Source organism: Eleginops maclovinus, chromosome 16 (assembly GCF_036324505.1).
Source record: "Eleginops maclovinus isolate JMC-PN-2008 ecotype Puerto Natales chromosome 16, JC_Emac_rtc_rv5, whole genome shotgun sequence".
Taxonomy (NCBI): Eukaryota; Metazoa; Chordata; class Actinopteri; order Perciformes; family Eleginopidae; genus Eleginops; species Eleginops maclovinus.
The window spans coordinates 21,190,648-21,206,571 of NC_086364.1; the positions used below are offsets into that span (position 1 = coordinate 21,190,648).

Sequence of the window (15,924 nt, forward strand, 5' to 3'; positions counted from 1 at the left end):
GAGCACACACAGTGAAATTGGTCCTCTGCATTTAACCCATCCTAGTACTAGGAGCAGTGGGCAGCTATCGTGCAGCGCCCGCGGAGCAATGGGGAGGGGGGATTGGAGGTGTCCGGTGCCTTGCTCAAGGGCACCACAGCAGGGCCTAGGAGGTGAACTGGGACCTCTCCAAGTAGCAGTCCACTTTCCAAGTCTGTTCGGGGACTTGAACCGGCGACCCTACGATCCCAGTCCAAGCCCCTACTGACTGAGCCACTGCTGGACTGACTGAGCCACTGCTGGACACTGCTGATAACTGAGTGCAATCAGTAATAATAATACAAAAAAACAATAAGATAAAATAATAACATTTAAAAAGTAAAATATAATGAATAATATTAATACATAAAACAATACTAAAAAATATATATGTGTGACATGAAATAATAATGACATATAAATATATAAATATAAAATAAACATTATTATTGTTATTTTTTATTATTTTACTATAATTTTATAAAGTGTTTTACTAAGTACTACAAAAAACTGAAAAAAAAGTCAAAAGATGCAATAACCTTACTGCTGAGGACCATATTTATGTATGGAATTAATCTGCATTAACCAATCAGAGCAGACTGTGCTCTGGTTTCAGACAGAAGGTGAACAGAGGTGCTGCATCACAGGCAGTCTGATAAAAATAAAGAGCTTTTTGAACATTAAAGCACGGAGACATGTCCCAGGAGAGACACAAAATCCAAATATGAACCTGGAAGTGAGCATAACATGTCCCCTTTAAGTGCTGTCTATCATTTGACAAAAATAAACCAGGTTTTCTTTTCTGTTCACACTCTCTTCCGTTAACACAACTTATTGCACTGTTTGCACATTCACTTCCCTCGTCTGAACACACACGGAGAACTGTAGATGCAGTCGTGTGCAAACACACGTACAGGGCAAAAAAGTATTTAGTCAGCCACCAATTGTGCAAGTTCTCCCATTTAAAAAGACGAGAGAGGCCTGTAATTTTTATCATAGGTATACCACAACTACGAGAGACAAAATGAGAAAAACAATCCAGGAAATCACACTGTCTGATTTTTAAAGAATTTATTTTCAAATTATTGTGGAAAATAAGTATTTGGTCAATAACAAAAGTTCATCTCAATACTTTGTTATATACCCTTTGTTGGCAATGACAGAGGTCAAACGTTTTCTGTAAGTCTTCACAAGGTTTTCACACACAGTTGCTGGTATTTTGGCCCAATCCTCCATGCAGATCTCCTCTAAACAGTGATGTTTTGGGGACGGGCCTGGACATGTACTGGCTTAAGCAGGGGGACACGTCTGGAGCTGCAGGATTTAAGTCCCTGGCGGCGTAGTGTGTTACTGATGGTAGCTTCTGTTACTTTGGTCCCAGCTCTCTGCAGGTCATTCACTAGGTCCCCCCGTGTGGTTCTGGGATTTTTGCTCACCGTTCTTGTGATCATTTTGACCCCACGGGGTGAGATCTTGCGTGGAGCCCCCGATCGAGGGAGATTAGCAGTGGTCTTGTATGTCTTCCATTTTCTAATAATTGCTCCCACAGTTGATTTCTTCACACCAAGCTGCTTACCTATTGCAGGTTCAGTTTTCCCAGCCTGGTGCAGGTCTACAATGTTGTCTCTGGTCTCCTTTGACAGCTCTTTGGTCTTGGCCATAGTGGAGTTTGGAGTATGACTGTTTGAGGTTGTGGACAGGTGTCTTTTATACTGATAAGGAGTTCAAAAAGGTGCCATTAATACAGGTAACGAGTGGAAGACAGAGGGGCCTCTTAAAGAAGAAGTTACAGGTCTGTGAGAGCCAGAAATCTTGCTTGTTTGTAGGTGACCAAATACTTATTTTACCGAGGAATTTACCAATTAATTCATTAAAAATCCTACAATGTGATTTCCTGGATTTTTTTTCTCATTTTGTCTCTCATAGTTGATGTGTACCTATGATAAAAATTACAGGCCTCTCTCATCTTTTTAAATGGGAGAACTTGCACAATTGGTGGCTGACTCAATACTTTTTTGCCCCACTGTACATGCAACAGATTCACACCTCAGATCGGATTCACACTGCTTACATTTTCTCTCTCTGCAATATGGGGCATGCTATCATTCTCCATATAGATTTTCTCCTCTGCAAAAAAGCAATAAGGACATTGAACAGCAGTAATTGCTAAGGAGTGTAATTCATGACTAATTCATGTCAGGGTTAATTTATTAAAACTGACTTATCAATATTTCACACAACTCCTCCATTATTCACAGCTGAACATGCGCTAAACCGTATCTGTGTGTGTGTGTGTGTGTGTGTGTGTGTGTGTGTGTGTGTGTGTGTGTGTGTGTGTGTGTGTGTGTGTGTGTGTGTGTGTGTGTGTGTGTGTGTGTGTGTGTGTGTGTGTGTGTGTGTGTGTGTGTGTGTGTGTGTGTGTGTGTGTGTGTGTGTGTGTGTGTGTGTGTGTGTGGCCAGATGTAACTTAGTAGATTTAGTGCTGATTCTCTTGTCACATTTAATAACTTCACACATTTTAATTGTTGCGTATAAAACAAGATCTTATAAAATAGGATATTTATATGTATATTAAACTAGCCAAAAACTTAAAGTAATAATCAACATACCAATTTTAAAGAAAAATGAATTGGCAGCCATGAATATTAAAGTTATGAATTATTTAAAAATAATTTTGCAATGTTTTTCATATTGAATCCAATCGAATTGTAGTAACATATTGTATCGTAGTTGTAACATATTGTAGTCGTAACATATCGTAGTTGTAACATATCGTAGTTGTAACATATCGTAGTCGTAACATATCGTAGTTGTAATATATTGTAGTTGTAACATATTGTAGTTGTAATATATTGTAGTTTGTAACATATCGTAGTTGTAACATATCGTAGTTGTAACATATCGTAGTCGTAACATATCGTAGTTGTAATATATTGTAGTTGTAACATATTGTAGTTGTAACATATTGGTGTCGTACATAGTCGTTGTAACATATCGTAGTGTAACATATTGTAGTTGTAACATATTGTAGTTGTAACATATTGTAGTTGTAACATATTGTAGTTCGTAACATATCGTAGTTGTTAACATATTGTAGTTGAACATATTGTAGTTGGTAACATATCGTTGTTGTAACATATTGTAGTTGTTAACATATTGTTAGTTGTAACATATTCGTAGTTGTAACATATCGTAGTTGTAACATATCGTAGTTGTAACATATCGTAGTTGTATACATATTGGTAGTTGTAACATATCGTAGTCGTAACATATTGTAGTTGTACTATATCGTAAGTCGTATAATTGTAGTCGTACATATCGTAGTCGTAACATATTGTTGGGGCGTAACTATTGTAGTTGTAATATATTGTACGACATATCGTAGTCGTAAAAGTATCGTAGTCGTAACATATTGTAGTTGTAACATATTGTAGTCGTAACATATCGTAGTTGTAACATATTCGTAGTCGTAACTTATCGTAGTCGTAATATTGCTGTTTGTAACATATTGTAGTCGTAACATACGTAGTCATCGTAGTTGTAACATATCGTAGTTGTAACATATCGTAGTTGTAACATATCGTAGTTGTAACATATCGTAGTTGTAACATATTGTAGTCGTAACATATCGTAGTCGTAACATATCGTAGTTGTAACATATTGTAGTTGTAACATATCGTAGTCGTAACATATCGTAGTTGTAACATATCGTAGTTGTAACATATGTAGTTGTAACATATCGTAGTTGTAACATATCGTAGTTGTAACATATTGTAGTTGTAATATATTGTAGTTGTAACATATTGTAGTTGTAACATATCGTAGTTGTAACATATGTAGTTGTAACATATTGTAGTTGTAATATATTGTAGTTGTAACATATCGTAGTTGTAACATATCGTAGTTGTAACATATTGTAGTTGTAACATATCGTAGTCGTAACATATTGTAGTTGTAACATATCGTAGTTGTAACATATCGTAGTTGTAACATATTGTAGTTGTAACATATCGTAGTTGTAACATATGTAGTTGTAACATATCGTAGTTGTAACATATCGTAGTTGTAACATATCGTAGTCGTAACATATTCGTAGTTGTAACATATCGTAGTTGTAACATATCGTAGTTGTAACATATTGTAGTTGTAACATATCGTAGTTGTAACATATCGTAGTTGTAACATATCGTAGTTGTAACATATCGTAGTTGTAACATATTGTAGTTGTAACATATCGTAGTTGTAACATATCGTAGTTGTAACATATCGTAGTTGTAACATATCGTAGTTGTAACATATTGTAGTTGTAACATATCGTAGTTGTAACATATCGTAGTCTGTAACATATTGTAGTTGTAACATATCGTAGTTGTAACATATTGTAGTTGTAACATATTGTAGTTGTAACATATCGTAGTCTGTAACATATTGTAGTTGTAACATATCGTAGTTGTAACATATCGTAGTTGTAACATATCGTAGTTGTAACATATCGTAGTTGTAACATATTGTAGTTGTAACATATCGTAGTTGTAACATATCGTAGTTGTAACATATCGTAGTTGTAACATATCGTAGTTGTAACATATTGTAGTTGTAACATATCGTAGTTGTAACATATTGTAGTTGTAACATATCGTAGTTGTAATATATGTAGTTGTAAATATCGTAGTTGTAACATATCGTAGTTGTAACATATCGTAGTCGTAACATATCGTAGTCGTAACATATCGTAGTAGTAACATATCGTAGTTGTAACATATCTGTAGTCGTAACATATCGTAGTCGTAACATATCGTAAGTCGTAACATATCGTAGTTGTAACATATCGTAGTTGTAACATATCGTAGTTGTAACATATCGTAGTTGTAACATATCGTAGTTGTAACATATGTAGTCGTACATATCGTAGTCGTAACATATCGTAGTCGTAACATATCGTAGTTGTAACATATCGTAGTCGTAACATATAGTCGTAACATATCGTAGTTTAACATATCGTAGTCGTAACATATCGTAGTCGTAACATATCGTAGTTGTAACATATCGTAGTCGTAACATATCGTAGTTGTAACATATCGTAGTTGTAACATATCGTAGTTGTAACATATCGTAGTTGTAACATATCGTAGTGTAACATATCGTAGTTGTAACATATCGTAGTTGTAACATATCGTAGTTGTAACATATCGTAGTTGTAACATATCGTAGTTGTAACATATCGTAGTGTAACATATCGTAGTTGTAACATATCGTAGTTGTAACATATCGTAGTCGTAACATATCGTAGTTGTAACATATCGTAGTCGTAACATATCGTAGTCGTAACATATCGTAGTTGTAACATATCGTAGTCGTAACATATCGTAGTTGTAACATATCGTAGTTGTAACATATCGTAGTTGTAACATATCGTAGTCGTAACATATCGTAGTTGTAACATATCGTAGTCGTAACATATCGTAGTTGTAACATATCGTAGTCGTAACATATCGTAGTCGTAACATATCGTAGTCGTAACATATTGTAGTTGTAACATATCGTAGTCGTAACATATCGTAGTCGTAACATATCGTAGTTGTAACATATCGTAGTTGTAACATATTGTAGTTGTAACATATTGTAGTTGTAACATATCGTAGTTGTAACATATTGTAGTTGTAACATATCGTAGTCGTAACATATCGTAGTTGTAACATATCGTAGTTGTAACATATCGTAGTTGTAACATATCGTAGTTGTAACATATCGTAGTTGTAACATATCGTAGTTGTAACATATCGTAGTTGTAACATATTGTAGTTGTAACATATCGTAGTTGTAACATATCGTAGTTGTAACATATCGTAGTTGTAACATATTGTAGTTGTAACATATTGTAGTTGTAACATATCGTAGTTGTAACATATGTAGTTGTAACATATCGTAGTCGTAACATATCGTAGTTGTAACATATTGTAGTTGTAACATATTGTAGTTGTAACATATTGTAGTTGTAACATATCGTAGTTGTAACATATCGTAGTTGTAACATATTGTAGTTGTAACATATTCGTAGTCGTAACATATTGTAGTCGTAACATATTGTAGTTGTAACATATCGTAGTCGTAACATATCGTAGTTGTAACATATTGTAGTCGTAACATATTGTAGTTGTAACATATTGTAGTTGTAACATATCGTAGTCGTAACATATCGTAGTCGTAACATATTGTAGTTGTAACATATCGTAGTCGTAACATATCGTAGTCGTAACATATCGTAGTCTGTAACATATCGTAGTCGTAACATATCGTAGTCGTAACATATTGTAGTAGTAACATATTGTAGTTGTAACATATTGTAGTTGTAACATATTCGTAGTCGTAACATATCGTAGTTGTAACATATCGTAGTCGTAACATATCGTAGTCGTAACATATCGTAGTTGTAACATATTCGTAGTGTAACATATCGTAGTCGTAACATATTGTAGTCGTAACATATCGTAGTCGTAACATATCGTAGTGTAACATATCGTAGTTGTAACATATCGTAGTCGTAACATATCGTAGTCGTAACATATCGTAGTCGTAACATATCGTAGTTGTAACATATCGTAGTCGTAACATATCGTAGTCGTAACATATTGTAGTCGTAACATATTGTAGTTGTAACATATTGTAGTCGTAACATATCGTAGTTGTAACATATTGTAGTCGTAACATATTGTAGTCGTAACATATCGTAGTTGTAACATATCGTAGTTGTAACATATCGTAGTCGTAACATATCGTAGTTGTAACATATCGTAGTTGTAACATATCGTAGTTGTAACATATTGTAGTTGTAACATATCGTAGTTGTAACATATCGTAGTTGTAACATATCGTAGTTGTAACATATCGTAGTTGTAACATATCGTAGTTGTAACATATCGTAGTTGTAACATATCGTAGTTGTAACATATCGTAGTTGTAACATATCGTAGTCGTAACATATCGTAGTTGTAACATATCGTAGTTGTAACATATTTGTAGTTGTAATTATATTGGTAGTTGTAACATATTGTAGTTTGTAACATATTGTAGGTTTGAATATTTTGTAGTTGTAACCTATCGTTTTGTATAACATATTGTAGATTGTAATATATGTAGTTGTAAACATTTGTAAGTTTGTAAACATATTGTATTTGTAATATATTGTAGTTGTAACATATTGTAGTTGTAACATATTGTAGTTTGTAATATTTGTAGTTTGTACCATATCGTAGTTTAACATATTGTAGTTGTAATATATTGAGTTGTAACATATTGTAGTTGTAACATATCGTAGGTTGTAACATATTGTAGTTGTAACATATCGTAGTCGTAACATATCGTAGTCGTAACATATCGTAGTCGTAACATATTGTAGTTGTAACATATCGTAGTCGTAACGTATCGTAGTCGTAACATATCGTAGTTGTAACATATCGTAGTCGTAACATATTGTAGTTGTAACATATCGTAGTCGTAACATATCGTAGTTGTAACATATCGTAGTCGTAATATATTGTAGTTGTAACATATCGTAGTTTTAATATATTGTAGTTGTAACATATCGTAGTTGTAATATATTGTAGTTGTAACATATCGTAGTTGTAATATATTGTAGTCGTAACATATCGTAGTTGTAGTATGATGTGTTGTATGGTGTCACATTGTATCATTACAAATCGTATCAATTTGTTATGTATCCTATCCGATCATATCTTATCCAATAATATCTTATCTTGTATTTGAAGCGGGAGCATTGTGCAGAACTGTGCTGAATACACAGAGAGATGTGCAAGGTTCAGAGTGTTTTGGAGGAGAAATAAGAGAAGTCGGGTCAGTTTCAGTCGCTCTCCTTCTCCAGGTGAGGCAGCTGCTACTGCTGCTGCCGCTGTTTGAATTTAAATTCACTTGCTGCTCAGTACAGTCAGATTGTATGCGCTGGAAACTGACATGTAAGAGGGGTTTTAAAAAGTGTGTGGGTGGATGTGTGCATAGCATTCTTAGCGCTCTCATTACTTAATGCCGTCTCATGACACATACAGTAGAGACAGCTGGGGGGGGGGGGGAGGGCTGCAGATTTCTGTTTACATGTTTATTTGTGTCTCTGGCATGGAAAGGAAGGCAGGAAATCTGTCTTCAGTTTTTCTCTGTGGCGCATCAGAGGACTGACTGGGCCGATTCCAGATGTGGATGTACTGTGTTTACCCCTCTGAAAGAGCTATAAATGTTTAAAGCTATAAAAATAAATGCTGAGCAAACCCTCACTGTTTGAAGGGATAGTTCTCGCCTAAATCAAATATGCTGTATATCTTTAGCGCAAGTGCTAGGTAGTAATTCAAGTAAGTCAATCAATCTGACCATAGTCAAAACCTCCAGTAGTTGTTGTTTACTATCAGAGAAAAGTAAGACAAAACTGAAGATTTGAAAAGCTTTAACCACTGATCTTTTGCGCTTGTTTTAAAAATTGTTTTGCATTTTAAAAACCTAAATGGTTATAAGGCATACCTAAGAAAAAGAGAGACAATTAAACTAACACTAATACATTAAAGAGGCCCCTTTTTTGGAGGCTTTCACTTGTGTTATATAGGTTTCAGTGCATGTAAATGGTCCGCAAAGGCTAAAGTGTCCCCTTAAGAGGGAGTTTCTCTCCAACGCTCCCTCCCCTGCTTGAAACGCCGCTAATGGACTCTTTTGGTAACTTCAGGTGACATCACTATGTAACAATCACGCTTCTATTGGCTGTCACTCTCACATATTGTACGTTAAAGGATAAGGGGCGGGACATCTCTAAGCGGTTGACCAATCACAACAGAGCCGGCCAGCTAACCAATCAGAGCAGCCTGGGCTCTGGTTTCAGACAGAGGGCTGCAGCACAGGCAGTATGAGGAACATAAAGAGCTTTTTGAACATTAGAGCATGGAGACATGTCCCAGGAGAGGTTGAATTTGTGTCGGTGCAGGAAGCTCAGAGGAGGGGACAGAGAGCTGAACATCTTCCTGTAAACACAGAATAGAAAACGTTGCAGTGTAGTAGTAACATGCCATCATCCCCTACCTCCTCTCTCTTCTCTCTCTCTCTCTCTCTCCCTCCTCTCCCACCCTCTGCGAGATTACCGTCTCCATAGCAACCCAGCAGATTGGTTTGGATGTCACAGTGGTTGTGGATGCCATGGCAACACACATATGCTTGTGTTTCGCTCCGTTACAACGTGTGCAGGATAAAGGAACACACACACATTGGGCCTCGCATTGTTGTAGGTAACAATGGCTCGCTAAGTAAAGATTAAAGGGTGGGGGGGGGGGGGGGGGGGGCGGTGCAGCGTCATGTCATTTTGCAAATGGCTCATGATTTATGCAGCAGATTCTGTGCACTTTGTATCAGTGCCAGCGCTCTACAGGACGGTCAGCCGGACACACCGGGCTGCGGGAGACGCCGCTCCACACAGCCTGTTGGAAATATCAATGGTTAATACAGGAAGTAGAATCAGGAACGTGGCGTTACAGTAATCACTGAAATCACAATTTGTGGTATGAGATTTGCTCTCATCATTCTTTCCCGTATTTAAAAACAATTTAGATTAGATAAACTAAAACCCACAACGTGTTTTAATTCAACTTAGATCCTCATATATTATTTGACGCTTCCTTCAAGCTGAAATGGCAGACGGGGTTAAAGGCAAAACGTAATGATTCGGGCTGCACGAAAAACTATTTGCCATTATTTTGACTGCTTTTGTGATTCATGATATTGGAGGGATTGATCCTCGTGCTTCATGATTTATACATTAAAATGCTCTGATCACTAAGAGGATCTGCTCAACACTAAAGGATTCTGCTGGACATGCTGTGTTCTTTTACATCGCCCGGTCTTTAGACACTTCTTTTATTATTATTTATATATTCATCTCCATACACACATACACACACACACACACACACACACATACACACACACATACATATATATATATATGTATGTGTGTATGTGTGTGTGTGTGGTGTGCAGGGTTATGAAGAGGCAGAGTGTTTCCATGGAAACAGTCAGAGGGAGGGAAGAGGTGTGTGTGTGTGTGTGTGTGTGTGTGTGTGTGTGTGTGTGTGTGTGTGTGTGTGTGTGTGTGTGTGTGTGTGTGTGTGTGTGTGTGTGTGTGTGTGTGTGTGTGTGTGTGTGTGTGTGTGTGTGTGTGTGTGGATGACAGTGAAGTGATTTGAGTTCACCTGACATAAACATTCCTATCCTCATATACACACACTCCCACGCACTTTCACCATAATCACTGCAATAGGTTACTGTGTGTGTGTGTGCTCCATTTCTGTGTGTGTGTGTGTGTGTGTGTGTGTGTGTGTGTGTGTGTGTGTGTGTGTGTGTGTGTGTGTGTGTGTGTGTGTGTGTGTGTGTGTGTGTGTGTGTGTGTGTGTGTGTGTGTGTGTGTGTGTGTGTGTGTGTGTGTGTGTGTGTGTGTGTGTGCTTTGTTTAGTTGAAGAGAGGTAAAATGATTTTACCTGACAGAAACAATGTTGTCGCTTTGTCTTTCTCCGCCACACACACACACACACAGAAATGGAGCACGCACGAAAATGGAGCACATACACAGAGCCACACACACGCACGCACGCACACACACACACACACACACACACACACACACACACACACACACACAGAAATGGAGCACACACACAGAGCCAAACACACACACACACAAAAATGGAGCACATACACAGAGCCACACACACGCACGCACGCACACACACGCACACACACACACACACACAAATGGAGCACATACACAGAGCCACACACACACACAGACACACACACTATTCTGAGAAGCTGCCATGGTATTATTATTTTAACGCCCTCTCTAGAACTCGCTTTGGGATTTGTCAATGGGACACAAATTTGTGAATTTATCTTTGGTGTGTTGCAAAGCTTTTCTTTCTGTCATTTTGATGGTTGTTTTATCCAGTCTTCAGGTATCCAGCCAGATGTTAAAAATACATGTACATAAAAATCATGTTCATACATGTTGTGAAGGGTTAAACTGGTATTTTTGTAAAGATACCTGTTTGGACCAATTCAAATACCATATCATTTTTAAATTCAATATTTACTGTAGGTGAACTCCAGCTTCTAGAGATGGACTTTATTTGTAAACTGGATTTGTTTTTATCTTAAAGAATAAAGATGTGATCATCACGAGAAAGATGATTTCAGTGTTACTGCAGAAATGGGTTTATATGTAGTTTTACAAAATCCACTTAATGTCTGTTTCAAGGTGCCACATTTATCACAAGCAGGTAGAGTCCACAGGGTTTGTTTCACTGATATGAAACAGAAAGACAGGAGAACGTCAGAGCAGCGAGTCTAGCTTTCACACAATTTCACAGTTGGTACAGAATAAATGTCTGATCTAGATCATATTAAACTTCAAATCTCAGTAAAAAAACATTCCTTTATAATTACTGTACTTTGATTATAATGATATTCAACAGTTAACGCTCCAAATGTAGATCTTTTTAGGGTAAGAAAAAGAAAACCGAGTGTCCCTATGATCGTGTTTTGTAGCATGGTTAGCTTAGCTTAGCATAAACATGGGGAAAAGCAGTTAGCAAGGATTTCTTTTTTAATGGTAACAAAATTCCCAAAGCAGAACATCTAAAGCTTAACCAATAGCATCAAATGTTTTGTTTATCTAATCAAACAAAGAAAAACTGTAGAAACAACGAGGAGTTATTAAGTGTTTCTTCCTCGTAGCTAAGCTAGTTGCTAACTGCTAACAAATATTTCACCACGAGTCCAACTAAAAATAAGTCAAACACTTTAACACTTTTAAACAAAAAGGGTAGACTGTGTAAGTTTGTAAACTTTAGTGGTTGATCTTCTCACAGTTGAAGCCAGGCTGTCTGTTTCTTGTGTTTAAAGGCAGTGTGCTAAGCTAACAGCAGCTAGCTTTAGCATCATAGCTAATGAACAGATATGAGAGTCGAATCTGTGGATGTTTGGAAAGATAATTCTCCTCGTTCTGATCTTAAAACCACCTCTGCAGTTTAGCTGAAGAGCAGCCGATGACTAATGTATATTCATCTATTTATGAAAAGCCGGCACAGACATTGGCCGAAAGCTGTTTCCTGGCAGATGATGCGTGTGTGTGTAGTGTCAGTGGGTTTGTCTGGGACGCTTATCAGAGGATTTGTGGTACCATGAAACTGTAATGTTTGGTAAACTGAGTCATGCTATGGATATACTCTTCTGTTTGCATGACACAAGAGTAATTTTGTGGGACTCATGGTCATTACTACTGTGCATATGACAATACAACCTTTGAATCTTAGATAAATTATTGGAGAGTGGCATATGTTTTTCCAGGAAGTGAAACGTGTCTGAATGAGTCTCTTTCTCCCCGATGTTTCCCTCTGCAGGTACCTGATGAATGTGACGTTCGAGGGGCGTAATCTGTCGTTCAGCGAGGACGGATACCAGATGCACCCCAAGCTGGTCATAATTCTGCTCAACAAGGAGAGGCAGTGGGAGAGGGTGAGCAGTGTGTGTGTGTGTGTGTGTGTGTGTTCATGTTCAGCTGTCTCCTGTAAGTACAGTTCCCGATTGACGCTCGAGTATCTGTCCGTCTGTCTGAATCTCCCATCGTCCCATTTTCACTTTTTAAGCATTTTAAGCCCAAAGCTTTACAGGCACTACTCTGATTAGATGATATCTACTGGGTGAAGGTGCCTTTGAGCAACGCTCTGCAGCTCCAGAGCGGTGATGTAGTAAAAAATGCTTGTGTGTTCATTTTTAAAAGTTTGGGGAAAGCTGTAACATACCACTCATAATTTATAGAGCTTTTTTTGCATAAGTATCCTTCAGTTTGCTGCACACAGAGAAGTTTATTATACACTGCATATAAGACGTAGGCGTGGTGTCACCTGCTGTTTTATGCACCTTGGTTTTGAAGCCTCAAGTTAGGTATCCACATCTTGTTTTAGTCTGTCGTCATCTTGGTTTTTGTTATCATGTTTTTTTCCCATTGCCAGCTTACTTTTAATTTAGTTTAGTTTATTAGTTTATGATGTTGTGGACAGTCCCCATTAATTAACTGTCACAAAAAAACAGTAAATGGGGCAGCTTTAGCCGACATGGCTAATTTCCAGCTGTTGTCCCCGGCCAGATGGTAACAGACACCCTAAAATCACAGTAAAAATCACAATCATCAACAGGGTTGATAAAAAGAAAGGACGAAAGACAAGTGGTTTTCATCTCGGTTGTGTGTGTGTGTGTGTTTGGCTCTGTGTGTGTGCTCCATTTTCATCTTGGTTGTTTGGCAAATCTTGGTATTTTTTACGTCACCATCTTTGCTTTTCCACCTTTTCCACTTTTGTTTTGGGCCATTTTTATCTTGTTTTTATTCCATTCTAACCTAGTTTTCTCCGTCTTTGATTTTGTCTGTCGTCATTTTGGTTGATTTGGAACCAGGAATAACATGACAGATTGTGGAACCGACGCGGATCAATACTTTTTAGGTGACCGACATGTTACAATTTAATTTCACGACCAGAAAACACTTGGATTTGTAAGAAAATAAAAACAAGGAGAGCATTCAATGATATTTCAAATGGTCAAACTAGCAGTCACACGTCACCATAGTTATTGTGAAAGAAGAAGCGTTTTCACTTTTAATGTCTGACTTTTAGAATAAAACAACAAACTTTATATGTGCTCAGTCAGCTTTCCTCAAAATAAATTAAGTTTGAAGAAAGCTCTTTTTGTACAGGTAGATATTCTCTTAGTTCAGCTGGAAAGAAATTGGTAGTGACGGGTAAACTCCACAACCAACAACCTTAAAACGAACTTGCTGCTCCTCCTGCAAAGTCACCAGCCTCCTTCTCCTCCATTGTGTCTGCAGTCTGACTCCTTTGACTCTCCCTACTCTTTATTCCCCGAGTTTCTCCCTTTCTTCTGCCGCTCTAATCTATATTCTGTCCTCTGATCAGAGAACAAGGTGAATCGCTCCTCTCCTCTCTCCCCCTTGCAGTCTGCACCTCCCCTTCTCTCCCCCCTCCCTCCCTCCCTCATGTTTAATTCTGAGCTTGACTTCCAGCTGAACCACTTTTCTGGGATCCTAATGAGTTCCAGCTCCTCCAACCATTCTCCCACTGCACCTTTGAAGTAGTGTGAAGACTCTGGAGTGTCCGGTCCAGTTTGCTCTCCTCCGGCATGATTTCAACCCCTTTTTTTCTCACAGACTCCCTCATCCCTTTTCCCTCTTTCCTTACTCACCCTTTTTTTTTTACCTCCTCCAGATACAACGAGGCTGCATTGTGCCTCGGAGATACAAATCCTCAGCATGTCCAACCCATGCAGCCTTGGCCAGTTTGTGGTCCCTGGAGTGTAATGTGTGTGTGTGTGTGTGTGTGTGTGTGTGTGTGTGTGTGTGTGTGTGTGTGTGTGTGTGTGTGTGTGTGTGTGTGTGTGTGTGTGTGTGTGTGTGTGTGTGTGTGTGTGTGTGTGTGTGTGTGTGTGTGTGTGTGTGTGTGTGTGTGTGTGTATGTGTGCCCGTGCGTGTGTGTGTGTGCTCATTTACATACTTAACGAGTGTGCAAACTTTACACTCTGGTGCCTCAGCTCCCCGTCCGGCCCTCTCTCCAATTACACACTGCCCAATTAGCTGAAGATCCATGTCCAACCACATCTTGGGCATTTCTACAGGAAAAAGCTAAGGCGTATGCTGTGTTACAAAATATAGCAAAATACACTGTGAGTACCTGGATGGTGATGCTCATAACGGTCAAAAAAGTAACATATATATGAAAATCTGTGTCAAAAATAAGCCTACTTTAATTATATAGCCCTAATCGAGCTGTCTGTAAGGGCTTGGTATCATGAGCGGTTGTTAGCTAGCTCACATCATCCCTTCCTGTGAGGTAGCCGTGTGAGATTTAAGATAATATTACCCGGATTGTGTACTCAAAACCGTCCAAAAGTTCAGTGAGGAACGCTGGACACTTCCCAAACTCAACAGCTTTTCCCAGCTGAAGTGACATTCCAAAATACTGGTGTTGAAAATAGGCCACCAATAATGTCAATTGAGCAGTCTGCTAACAATCCTAGCTGTCTAGTTAGCTAAGAGCACACTTCCTGTGATGGTCCACCAGTTGTGTTTGACTTAAGAGAACACTATACTGTCCAAATTCACACATTGCGCAACATTTAACAGTGTGTGACATGGCAGCGTATTTAGGGAAGTATCCCACCTGAGACACTGCAAGAGTTTCAACCTGTGTTGCATCTTTCTCTCCATGAAGGCGGGCATTGTTAGTGTCTCATTACACATTCCTCTGTACATTCAATTGCCGTTTCAAGTTCAATAGTGCGTCCCAATGCGAAGTATGGCAAATGTCCCTATGCGTCCCTTTTTAACGGTCAAAAATTGAGGTTGCTAGACACTTTGTACACCAAACGACCGCCATCTTGGCTACGTAGCTAGCATTGGCAATGAAAACGATTGCTCCAGTAAACAAAGCACGACACATATAAACAAATGTATGTTTCTTTTCACTATTTAAGTAATGCCCTGGTGTCAAAAAGTAGCCATGGTTAATTTTATTGGGTTAATCGTTAATAGTCTTTTATGATTTGGTGCCATGAACGATTTTTGCTGGCTAGCTAACAAGCTAACAGTGGCCATCGTGACTTCCAGTAAGGGCACAGCAGCTTTGTGCAGTTTGGAATTTATGGTAATCATGGCAGCGTGCAAAGAGAAGTATCCAAATTTAGACACCATGAGTTTCAACCTGTGCTGCATGACAAAAGTCTGCCGGTATGGCTTTACGTGAGTGCCATCTGAGGGGCCATCAGGACTCTCCACACCAACAGCTGGACACTCCTGCA

General features: G+C 38.3%; 1 protein-coding gene across 1 annotated transcript in view; it reads left to right on the forward strand.

Moving 5' to 3' along the window:
* Positions 1–15,924, forward strand: part of grin2ba (glutamate receptor, ionotropic, N-methyl D-aspartate 2B, genome duplicate a) — a 146,742-nt gene that overhangs the window by 102,281 nt on the left and 28,537 nt on the right. The window contains exon 7 of the mRNA XM_063904850.1: positions 12,459–12,573. Within this exon, the coding sequence (XP_063760920.1) occupies positions 12,459–12,573 (115 nt within the window). The remainder of the gene's footprint in view (positions 1–12,458; positions 12,574–15,924) is intronic.